The sequence below is a fragment of the Sorex fumeus genome, unplaced genomic scaffold, assembly GCF_029834395.1.
Source record: "Sorex fumeus unplaced genomic scaffold, SorFum_2.1 ptg000029l, whole genome shotgun sequence".
In the NCBI taxonomy this organism is placed as follows: domain Eukaryota; kingdom Metazoa; phylum Chordata; class Mammalia; order Eulipotyphla; family Soricidae; genus Sorex; species Sorex fumeus.
This window is the reverse complement of record NW_026606086.1, coordinates 11,923,703-11,936,374: the sequence shown is the minus strand read 5'-3', so window position 1 is coordinate 11,936,374 and position 12,672 is coordinate 11,923,703. Positions and strand designations below refer to the sequence as shown.

Sequence of the window (12,672 nt, the reverse complement as noted above, 5' to 3'; positions counted from 1 at the left end):
AAGCATGCAGGCCACAGCACCCATGATATTCAAAATAAGCAATGGACAATAGATGATCTAGCATCTGTCCCTGGCAGGTAGGCTTGAATGGTGGTGGAAAAATTTGAGCAAAACATAATGCCCAAAAGTTAGAGGAAGAGTATTGGGGAAATTGCCTGCCATGGAGGCAGGGTGAGGACTGGGATGCAGGCAGATATACTGGGGATACTGGTGGTGAAAAGTGTGCACTGGTGGAGGGATAGGTGTTGGATCATTGTACGGCTGAATCTCAAACATGAAAGGTTTGTAACTGCATCTCACGGTTGCACTGTAGCACTGTCCTCCCATTGTTCATCGATTTGCTAGAGGGGGCACCAGTAACGTCTTACAACAAACTGTGAGACTTGTTGTTACTGTTTTTGGCATATTGAATACATCACAGGTAGCTTCCCAGGCTTTGCCGTGCAGACGAGATACTCTTGGTAGCTTGCCGGGCTCTCCGAGAGGCACAGAGGAATCGAACCCGGGTTGGCTGTGTGCAAGGCAAATGCCCTACCTGCTGTGCTATCGCTCCAGACCATCTCACTGTGATTCAATAAAAAAAAAAAAAGTAATGTGGAGTTCACGCCCAATTCAATCAGCTAAATCAATGGCTAAATAAATAGCAGTACTCCTACATTAATAAAAAAGAAAAAGAAAAAACTACAGGATGTGGGCCAGGTGGTCTGCAGTGCAGCAGTTGAGCATTACTGAACCCCCAACGTGGAGGGGCCTGGGTACCTGAGCACCATCTGGGAGCCTCCCAAAATAGTAGGAATAAATACCAAACGGGGAATAATGTGTTAGCAACATGAAAGGCTTCTTAATTTATACAGACATATGATAGAATCAATTCTGTCTCTTACCTTCATAATGAAAACCCTTCAGTGGCATTTTGCTTCCCATTAACCATCTTGAAAAGACACTATTTTAAAAAAGCCTTTTATCAAACATTTCAAGCATCTTACATTTTAGTGCTTTTGTTCAATACAATGAAAAGCCAATACAATTTCTTTATAGAGACTCAAGACTCTTTGTATTGGAAAACAAACAGTCCCTCTTGGTAAATGTTGTGTTTAAAGCTCTGTGAAAAGACAAATGAATACTCACAGGCTTAACAAAACAGCTAGTTGGTTGAAACACAGTATCAGACAATTTTTTCTCCAGATGCAAAAATACCTAAAAAAATAAATACTATAGATTAAGGCTTTTTAAGAAAGGAAAGGAAAACGATTCCTTATAGATTTACCCATTTAGAGGAAGGCGAAGTCCAAGAAAACTCTTAAGAAGCACCCTTTGGGTGCTGAACAGCTGACAAGGTAATGTCGCCTGTTTTGGGGGAAGAATTTTATTTTTCTTTCATGTCTATGAAAGTTTAGGAAAGGAGCAAAACCTAAACGTTCCTCAAGGAAATTTGCAGCTTTGAAATGTGTGTTGATGGCCTCCAGAAGGAAGACCCTTAAAGTCCAAAGGTCTCTGTAGGGGTCTCAGTTTCTGTAACTTCGATTTTGTTTTGTTCTCAACATAAAACTCCTGTAACTTAAACTGGGTTTACAGAGAACAGCCAAAGAACACTGCAGAATACACAAGCTCTGCCTCCCCAGGCAGCTCAAAGCGAGGAGCGCATCCTGGCATGTTAAGTTCTGGGCTTCATCCCTGGTACCACATGGATCCTCAGAATCTTTGTGATTGTGTGTGTGTGTGTGTGTGTGTGTGTGTGTGTGTGTGTGTGTATTTAAAAAAAAACACAGAGAGATCAAGATATTGGAACATTTTAGGTTTAGGGTATGGATCTCAGCATTCCTTAAACACGTAGGAAGAACACTAGACCATCTTCAAGTTCTTTTTAGAGTGTTTCAGGTTCTAAGGATCTGAAATTACAAAAGAAAAAAAACCCAGTGTCCTCAAACCCAATTTATCCCAGAGCTGAGTTGCAGCCCAGTTATTGTCGTTTCTCCAGTTCTCAAACCCTTACAAACACGCTTCTCGGTTTAGTTGAGGGAACTGCAGCGGGGCTGCGGATGGGGGGGATGCCAGCTGCTGTAGGGGCCCTGCGCTGGCGACCCCAGCACGGGCAGGTCTGAGCCCAGCGGGAGCGTGCCCGAGAATCTCCCGGGACCGCAAGGCGCGCGGCACCGCGACCCACTTCTCGGGGACACGCTGCCGCCGCTGCGGCGCGCCCATGGACCTCCCCGGGCCCCCTCGGGACGCGTAGCCCCTTATCACTCCGTGGGGGGCGAGGGGGCGGGGGAAGCCCCGGGCCGCGGGGGACGCCGGGAGCGCGGCGCTCTTGACCCGGAAGAGCTGGCGCGCGGCGACCCGGTTGCCCTGGCAACCGCGTGGGCGTCCTCCGCGGCCGCAGAGCGCCCGGCCCAGGATGCCGCTGAGCGTGAGCGGGTACAGCTGGCAGCAGACGCCGGCCACCGTCTCGCTGTCCGTGCCCCTCCGCGGCGTCTGCGTCAGGGACGCCGACGTGTTCTGCACCGAGGACTACCTGAAGGTGGGAGGCGACCCCGCGGGGACCCGGCTGCGGGGCCACCCCCCAGAGGCGCCGCCACGTGCGAGCCCTGCTGGAAAACACAACACAGCACAGCACAACACAGCACAGCACAACACAACACAACACAACGAAAACGTCCATGAAAGATCATGCACATTTGGGGCTGGAGCGACAGCGGGTAGGGCCTTTGCCTTGCACGCGGCCTACTAGGGTTCGATTCCCGGCATCACATATGGTCCCCTGAGCACCGCCAGGAGTAACTCCTGAGTGCAGAGCCAGGAGGGACCCCTGAGCATCGCGGGGTGTGACCCAAAAAGCAAAATAATAATGCACACTTTTTACAGGTGACACGCAGGTCCCTGTAAACAGGTGTCGATGCCACCCGGCGTTGTTGTGCGGCTTTCCTCATATGCCCCATGAGCTGTCGCGGCTTGGGGTCGGTTTCCAGCAGGCATTTAGGCTTGTGTGGTGAAGGTTCTCTTTAGGGCCAGGGAGATAGTGCAGCGTGCACCCCACCCGCTCCCCTGAGCACCCCCAGGAGGGAGCCCCGAGCGTCGCCGGGTTTGGTCCCCAGAAAAGCACCAAAGGCTGTCGTTCATTGGTCTGCATCAGTTAACTTCCTCTCCCCTTCTTTTTGATCAGGTCAACTTTCCTCCCTTCTTGTTTGAGGTGTTTCTCTATGCCCCCATCGACGAGGAGCGCAGCGAAGCCAAGATCGGGAATGACACCATCATGTTTACCTTGTGCAAAAAGGAAGCTGCCATGTGGGACACCCTTTCTGCCTCCGGGGGTAGGTTCTTTGTTGTTTTTTGTTTGGGGGCCACATCCTTTTGTGCCCAGGGCTTACTCTTCGCCCTGCACTCAAGAATCATTCCTGCAGGGCTGGGGCGACCATGTGCAGTACAGGCACTCAAACCCGGGTTACCCACAAGCAAGGCCGGTGTCTTACCCGCTGGCCTCTCTCCCTGCTCCCAGGTAAGTTGTTTTTGTCAGAGACGTTCTTCTGGGTGCAGTCTTTGGAGCAGCACCTCTGAAGCCCTAGCTGTGATTTCGTCTCTACATTTTCCTGATTCCTGGTATCACTCAAAAATAAAAAGTTCTGCAGACTATAAACTTTCAAAAGTTCTACAAACTATTAATTTTTTTCCCCTTTTTGGATCACTCCTGGCTCTGCACTCAAGAATTACCCCTGGCCGTGCTCAGGGTAGCATATGGGATGCTGGGAATTGAACCCGGGTTGGCCGTGTGCAAGCCAAACGCCCTACCCACTGTCCTATCACTCCAGCCCTGAGCTGTGCTATCACTCCAGCCCTGACTATTAACTTTTAATATAAAACAACAAATTCCCAGGACCAGTCAAATCAGTTGTGAGGAGTGGGACCCAAGTGTTGATAGTTTTTCATTGATTTTTTTTTATTTATCTATTGGGGTGCTGTTGAGTCACACCTGTCTGTATTCAGGGCTTACTCCTAGCTCTGTGCTCAGGACAGACCCCTTTGCAATTCCAGTTATCAAACCAGGGCCAACCACATGAAGGGAAATGCCTTAACCCTGTACTATCTGCCTGGCCCTTGATAATTAAAAAAAAAAAGAATTTATTACAATATTGTTAATGATTTGTTCTTGTGCACTTAATTCCAACACAACACCCAGCACCAGTATATCCACCTCTCTCCCCCACGGACCCCAACATCCATTCAAACTCCTCCACCTCCTAACTCAGTTGTTTGGATCAGCTCTCTTGTTCTGTTGCCTTTGACCGTTGTTGCTACCTTGCTGTATGTATTTAAGGCCCACCTACAGAGGGATGATTTTGTCTCAATTTCTTTTCTTTGACTTCTCTCAGCATGAGATCCTCTAGTTCCATCCATATTGCAGCTTTGCTAGTTTTTAAAACAGCTTTACTGGGACTATAATTGGCAGTCAAAGTTGGCGATCCCTTAGTTCCTGCACTCGTGATCAGTATTCCTCTACATGCTTGCTTTCTTTGTTTTTATTTTTAATTTTTTGTCTTTTGGGGTCACACCCATCAGTGCTCAGGAGTTACTCATGGCTGTGCACTCAGGGATTACTTCTGACGGTGCTTGAGGGGCCATATGGGATGCCGGGAATGGAATCTGGTTTGGCTGTGTGCAAGGCAAATGCCCTACCCACTGTCCTGTCACTCCGGCCTTTTTCTATATGCTTTCTGATGCTTTATCTTTGCTGCCTGAAATCTTGTTAATGTTAAGTATAGACTATTGCATTGCTCTGGTCTCAGCATGGTGGTGGCTGGTTCTGGAGGTTTTTCTGCCCCCGCGCCTGGCTGCCCTCGCCGTGGCCCCTTGGAGGGGAGCGGGTTGAGTTTTCCTCCCCACCCCGACCAGGGCTCCAGCAGCCGAAGACCTCCAGAACCAGCCACCACCATGCTGAGACCACTCTCCGCACACATGAAGGTACCAGCAGAGGAACAAAGGCATGCGGGTCCCGGGGCTGAGATCTCCAAGCCTACTAGGATTAGGGCTGAGCATCCTCCACCCAGATCCTCCAAATTCCAGTAGGCAGGGGTCACACCCACCAACTGGCCCCCTGGCACCATGTAATCCCATCAACGGCCAAGACTCAGAGACTATAAAACCCAGCTCCCGGATCTCATTCCTACTTTGGACAAACTGGCAGGCTACCGAATGTAACCTGCGCACACGGCAGAGTCTGGCAAACTCCCCGTGGCGTACCCAATATGCCAAATACCAGTAACAATGATGGGTCTCCTTCTCCTAAAGAGCCTTGAATATGGCACTTTCTTAAAAATCTCAGGGATAGGATGAAGGAGACGTTACTGGGGCCTGCTCGAGGCAATCGACGAATAACAGGATGGTCGTGATCGTGATCGTGATTGCATTGTTCTTTCTGTTTAAATACTTATGTCACAAACACTTTCTTTCGTATCAAATTCCCTTCTTAACCTGGTTGGCCACCTCATTCAGGAGTGGAAATGGTATTTTCTTTCCTGCTCGTGATCTTCCTCTGTGGTACACATTTACTTTCATTGCATCGCTACTTGATTCTTCTCTTTCATGGTTATCAACAGTTCCTGATGTGTTCACCACTTTAAAAATATTTTAATGTTTTAGTGTAATTTTTACTAAAGGTTTAAACCAAAGATTGGCAACCTTTTTCTGTAGAGGACCAGGTTTTAATTTGTTGTTTTACTCGAAAAAGGTGTTTATTATGTTATCGTCCCACCCCCATTGTTGCTGATGTTGTGATGGCCGTGAATTGCACATGTGCATGGCTGTCACCGGGGTTTACTTTCCTTTAGCTGTGCTCACCTGTGCTCAGCACGGTCCCAGGTTAGTGGAGACCCACAGGTGTGGTCGTGGTGCTCACAGGGTTCACTGCAGTGCTCAAAGTGCTCAGTAGGGGTCCCCCTTCCTCTTTGGAGTCGCATTGCTTATAGAGGTCACACCCCTTTTTTGTGTTGCTTATACATGTGCTTATACATACCTGACTGGAAACAGTTTGTGGTCCTGGGATCACAGACAGCAGAGCTGCCAGAACTGCGCTTGACACATGCACGGCAGGCACCCTGTCTGTTACACTATCAGCCGCCAAGCTTTTCTTTTTTTTTCCTTAAAAAAGTTCTGTTTTATTGTTAATCTAACATGGTGACAGTGTGTTAATACTTTTGCTTTTGGTGTACAAAGTTAGTGTGCCTCCATCACCACAAAAATGCGGAAGGGAACCCCCCCCCCCCACTATCTCAAGAAGTGATTTTTTCAAATATATACATTGTTTTAGGTTGTTAGAATAGTGCTGAAATGTTTTGCTGCACAAAATTCCTTCTCCCACCACCACCACCACCACCACCACCAATGTGCCCGTGAATCTCCACTACCGTCACTCTTTCCTTTGGTGTGCCCTTCCCAGGCTGAGAATTCACCCTTGCTAATCAGTGTGGTGTTCCAAGGCTGGGGGGTTGTTATTGTTCATGACTATCATGTGGTCTCTCTATTCCCCAGATGAGTGAGATCACACAGTATTTATTCTCTCTCTGACTTGATTTCAGTTAACTTGATACCCTCCAGTTCCATCCAATTTGCTACATTGTTGGATTCAGTTCACTGCGATTTTATGGAGGATCTTTGGAATTGATATTTATTAGAGATATTGGTCTTTCATTTTCTGTTTTAGTGAAAGTTCTACGTGTTTTTGGTATCAGAGTAATATTGACTTCATAGAAACTAGTAAGAAGGATTCCTGTCACTCTGATATCTTAGAATAACTTAAAGACTATAGGCAGTAAATCTAAATTTTCTCTGAATTTTCAGTAGAACTCAATAGTGAATCTGTCTGGACCAGGTCGTTTTGTTTTTGTGGAGACTTAAAATTACTGTTTCAACGCCCTTATTTGTAATTGGTCTGCTCATACTTTCTATCTCCTCCTGACTGAATGGTTGCATGATTTTAAGAAACCGTTTCTCTTAGATTCTCCACATTGACATTGATGGCACAGTAACTTCTTATCTGTTTTTTTTTTTAGTTATCTTGTATTCACTCCCCTTTCATTACTGATCTCATTTATTTGGATTTCTTTCCTTTTTTGTCTTCATTAGTCTAGCTAAGGATTTATCAGTCATGTTTATTCTGTAGGGGGAAAAAAAACAGCTCCCCCAGGGTTGGAAGATAGCACATCAGGTAGGGCACTTACCTTGCATGCAGTGGACCACGTGGTTCCACGAACCCAGCAGGAGATATTTCTGAGTGCAGAGCCAGTATAAACCCCTGAACATCATATAGTATAGTTCAAAAACAAACAAACAAACAAAAAAGAAGACAGCTCCTGTATTCTTTAACCCTGTGTATGGTTTTCTTGATTTCTATGTCATTGGTCCTGCTCTGATTTTGTTTTGTTTTGCTTTTGGTTTTTAGGCCACACCCAGTGATGCTGAGGGCTTACTCTGGGAACTGCACTCAGGGATCACTCCTCATAGGAGGTGCTGGAGATCCAACCTGGGTCAGCCACTTGCAGGGCGAGCACCCTGCCCATTCTACCATCTCTCCAGCCCCCTCTGATCTGATCCTTATTATTCCCTTGCTTCTGCTTTGGGATTAATTTGTTCTTTTTGTAGTTCTCAAGCTGAGATGTTAAGTCATTGATTTGAGACTTTTCTCTTTTCCCAGTGTAAGTCTGCATTTCTTTGAACTTCCCTCTTGGTGCTGGTTTTTCTGGGTCCCATAGGTTCTGGTAGTTTGTGTTTTAATTATCACTCAGTTTGAGAAATCTTTTTTTATTTCTTCTTTAATTTCCTCTTTGATCCGGTTGTTATTTAGCAACATATTGTTCAATCTCCAAATGCTGACGCTTTCCACATCTTTCTTCCTGTGATTAATTTCTATCTTCATGGCACTGTGGTCTGAAAATATGCCTGATAAGATTTCTATTTTCAGGGCTAGAGCTATAGTATAGTGGGTAGGGTGTTTGCCTTGCATGCGGCTGACCCAGATCAAATTCTTGGCATCCCCTGTTGTCCTCTGAGTCTGCCATGAGTAAGCCCTGAGCACTGCCAGAAAAGCAGTAAATTTCTATTTTCATGACTTTGTGCATATTTGAATTGTGTCCCAATATAAGAATTTTCCATGTGTACTGGAGTACAATGAGTACTTTTTCAGGATGGAGGGTTCTGTATATGTCTTTTAATCCCTGTTCTTAACATTTCTCATTTAGGGCTCTGTCTGTTGATCTTGCCTAGTGATGAAACTTAAAAGTCTCCCACTACTATTGTGTTGCCATCGATGTAACTCCTCGAGTCTATCAGCATTTGCTCTAGAAATTTTGCCCCCTCTTCATCTGGTGCATTTATGTTGATGAAAGCTAAATTCTTTTACTTTACCGATCCCCTAACTCTTAATGGGTATGTAATTCCTGTGCCTATTTCTTATTATTTTCTATAGCTTAAATGATTACAAGTATAGCCAGCCCTGTTTTTTTAAAAAAATTTTTTATTGAATATCCATGAGATAGACCATTACAAAGCTGTTCATGATTGGGTTTCAGTCATACAATGATCCAGCAACCATCACTCCATTAGTGTACATTTCCCACCATCAATGTCCCCTGTTTCCCTCCCACCATCCCCCAACAGCCCTCCCCCAGCCGACCTCTGGCAGGCATTTTTCTTCTCTCTCTCTCTCTCTCTCTCTCTCTCTCTGTCAGGATGGGCTACCTCCCCCCACCTCCCTATTCTTCCCGGAAGCCCTAGCAGTCATGTTCACACTCCAAAGCTGCCACCCTCTTAAAAAAGCTACTCTAGCTGGGCCTTCCTGGTAAAAATACTGAATGCCCTGAACAAACATGAATACCTCTTAGTACTTGTAAAACCATAATGCACAAAAGGAAGGGGGGGAGAGAGAGAGAGAGAGGGAGGGAGGAGAGAGAGGAGAGAAAGAAAAAGAAAGAAAGATCATGGGAAGGGGGGCTTTGTGGGCCGTCCCCCACGCCCCACCGAGGTCGCCAGCTGCCCCCCACGAGCGGCTCTCCGGCACGGCCACGGCCCCGGAGGCACAAGGACTTAGCACAGAGAACCAGCCGCTTGGAGCAGAAAAGCAAATGGACTTGTGTTGATCCGCGCCACCAAGCCTGCCCGGAGGGGGAAGGGCGTTGACCGGCCCGCCCGCTCCTCTCTGGAAAGAAAGATGGCGGCCGCACGGGAGCCTTGTGGAAAGCGGGTTTGAGCCGGGCTCGGGGAAGCGGCGGGGACCTCATGGGAAGGGGGGCTTTGTGGGCCGTCCCCCACGCCCCACCGAGGTCGCCAGCTGCCCCCCACGAGCGGCTCTCCAGCACGGCCACGACTCCAGGGCACAGAAATCAATCTCTTAACTAGCTAACTTTTAATAGAAATTCTTCCAGGGTCAATAAGTAAAATAGCAGAAATTCAAAACCGCGCGGCCGCGATAGCGGCCGCGCGACATCATTTTATTCTTAAACCAAGTTGTAGAAAGCAAATCATTTCACAACGCTGTTTCAGCATGTCTGATTGGGGGGGGGGGGGTGGGTCGTAAACTCTAAACAATAATTGTGCATCTTCTATCGAAATAATCTATCTAGTCAAAGTAGATAGAGTATTAACTAGAACTCATCTGCCTCATAAGAATTGGGAGGGGTGGGAGGTGGGGGTCTATTGGGGTTCGGGGTTAAAAATGAGTATTGGTAAAGGGAAATGTGTTCGGTATCTACATGACTGAGACCTAAACCCGAAAGCTCTGTAACTTTTCCCACAGTGATTCAATAAATAAATAAATTATAAAAAAAAAAAAAAGAAAAAAGAAAAAGAAAGAAAGAAAGAAAGAAAGAAAAAAGTTGCCTACCATGGAGGCAGACAAATGGGGGGTGGAGCTAGTGGGGTGATTGGAGGAAAATTGGGGACATTGGTGGTGGGAAACATACACTGGTGGAGGGATGGGTATAGGAACATTGTATGACTGAAACCCAATCATGAATAGTTTTGTGATGGTCTATCTCACAGTGATTCAATTAAAAAAAAAAGAATTGAGAGCCCAGAGATAACCCTCAGCTGTATCAGTTTATCTATGCTTAATCATTATCTTATATTTTCATAAACTATTCATTTGTTGGGCTGGAGTGATAGCACAGCGTGTAGAGCATTTGCCTTGCACGTGACTGACCTACCCAATCTGGGATCAATTCCTCCACCCCTCTCGACCTGGCAAGCTACCAAGAGTATCTCGCCCACACGGCAAAGCCTGGCAAAGCTACCCATGATGTATTCGATATGCCAAACACAGTAACAAGTGCCACAATGGAGATGTTACTGGGCCTGCTCGGGAAAACCGATGAACGGGAGGACAGTGACAGTGATCCATTTGTTGTGTTTTTATTTTTGTTGGATTTGAGGGGCAGTAGCTGGCAGGACTCAGCACTTATTCCTGGCTCTGTCCTTCGGGTTCACCCCTGATCATGCTCCAGGAACTTTAGACAGTGCATGTAGAATTCGCATTGAAAGTATAGTGGGATTCAGTTTATATTCCAAGCCTTTCTGTCACATTATTCAAAATCTTTTTCTGGGCCTGGAGGAACAGGTCAGTGGCTTAGAGTACTTGCCTTGAGAGTGTAACTCATTGTGTTCAGTCCCAGACTGTGCCACCCACATTGAGTGCAACGCTGGCAGTTTTGTGCTCTGTGATCCCTGGGGCTGCAAGTGATTTCCAGTCAGTCCACAGCCAGGCATGTGCTGGTCCCTTAGCACACCTGACACACATACCCGTCCTATAGCCTTCAGTGAGCACTACAGGGAGAACTCTGGGCTCCACCATGGAAAAATGTGAGCCCCGGCTGGGAGTCACTCAGTGGTGGAATATTGGCCTCACATCACACACACACACACACACACACACACACACACACACACACACAGGGCACGTGTGCAGACATGTAGAGAAGTGCAGCTCAGTGGGCAGCGAGGCTGTGCGTGAGCACCGCTGCCTGATCTGCAACCCCTCAGCCAGGTGCCGTGTGCAGCCTCCGTGACACAGCGGTGCAGTGGGGGAAGGGAGGATGGGGGGCATTTCTGTTGGAGAGTTGAGAGTCCAATTCTTTCTGCCTCTAACGCTCGCCCAGCTGTTTTCATCCTGTTACGCAGGGGGAGGAGGTTGAGGAGATGCTTTCTCGTCTCATTCCCAAGTCAGGATCTTGGATGTGTCAATTCTAGACCTTTAAGAGACCCTAAATGTAGACCAGAACTGGCAGTAGTATTAACAAAAGTCACCCGTTTCTGAAACTGTCTCCTCTGTCATCACTGCTTTGAAATGATTTATTAGAACCTTTTGCTGTATATCTTATAGAAGTACACATTAGTATATGTCATGCATTATCTTATGTTATACATTTATGTATATATTATGTATATTAGTGTATATAGTATTTAACGGAGGCACATATTAGTATATTACAATCTTTTAAAATATTTGATACGTCTTAGTATAACTAGTTTTCTTTGTGATTTGCATATTTTATCTCACATATTCTGCAACATGTGAGTCGATCTATAAGGTTTCACTTTTCTGTAGCATGACAAGGTTAAGAACCCTTCCCGGGCAGCTTCTTCCTCCACTTCCGTCTGCTCTCCCTTCCCTTCCGGTTTCTTTGTTTTTAGTCTCTATGTTCTTCCTGAACTTTCTTCTCTTGACATAATTCACCTGCTAATGGATCATACCCTGCAGGTTGTAAACATTCAGCCACTGATTATAAAAATGATTTTGAATGAGAGTTTTGTACACACACACACACACACAAACACACAAACACACACACACACAATGTGTCGTCATAATTCTTCCTAAGGCTGTCCCCGTACTTATCATATATACATTTTTACCACTTATGTTTGTGAAAGTTATGAATCCTATCAGATTATCTTAACCGTCTTCTCATTGTAGGAGACCTGTAGCGATGATTTGTTTTGGTCTGGGTTCTAAGGAAATAGCTCTGGCTCCTCTTCCGCCTCTCCTCCCGGACTCCGCTACCTCCTTTCCTGCTTCTCTTACCCTCCCTGTTGAGTTCTCCTATTTACTTTTTTCTTTTTGTTTTTGGACACACCCAGCAGTGCTCTTGTTTAAGTCCTGACTGTGCTTAGGGATCGATCACTCCTTTTGAGGTTCAGGGACTATACTGGGTGCCAGGGATCGAGCCTGGGTTGGGTATGTGCAAGGTAAGAGCCTTGCCCACTGTGCTCTCTCTCTGGCCCCTGTGCCCACCTTCTTTTTCCCGCCCCCGTTTTTTTTTTTCACATTTGTTTCTCTAGTTCGATGGGGATTCATTACAATTTCACTTACTTTCTTCCCTTTTCATATTGTTTAATATTGAATATTAATTTAATATTAATATTGAAAAATAGTTTTACTTCTCCAGGTGATTTTGTCAAGAGAAATCTCTTCTTTGTTGGTTATGGAAGGCAAAAGCATCATGGCTCTAATTCCGTGATATTCCTTATGTTTTAGTTGACAAGGAGATGATGCAAAGAATAAGGGAAAAATCTATTTTACAAGCCCAAGAAAGAGCAAAAGACGCGACAGAAGCAAAGGCTACAGCAAAGCGGGAAGATCAAAAATACGCACTAAGTGTCATGATGAGGGTAAGTTTCCTATTGCTAGTAAAG

At 46.1% G+C, this 12,672-nt stretch overlaps 1 protein-coding gene across 2 annotated transcripts in view; it reads left to right on the top strand.

Annotated features, from left to right (window-relative positions):
- Positions 1-2,395: 2,395 nt before the first annotated feature.
- The window catches only part of DNAAF4 (dynein axonemal assembly factor 4), a 62,608-nt gene continuing 52,331 nt past the window's right edge, over positions 2,396-12,672 (top strand). For both annotated transcript variants that reach the window (XM_056115394.1, XM_056115395.1), the window contains exons 1-3: positions 2,396-2,518; positions 3,161-3,308; positions 12,515-12,648. In XM_056115394.1, the coding sequence (XP_055971369.1) occupies positions 2,396-2,518; positions 3,161-3,308; positions 12,515-12,648 (405 nt within the window). The remainder of the gene's footprint in view (positions 2,519-3,160; positions 3,309-12,514; positions 12,649-12,672) is intronic.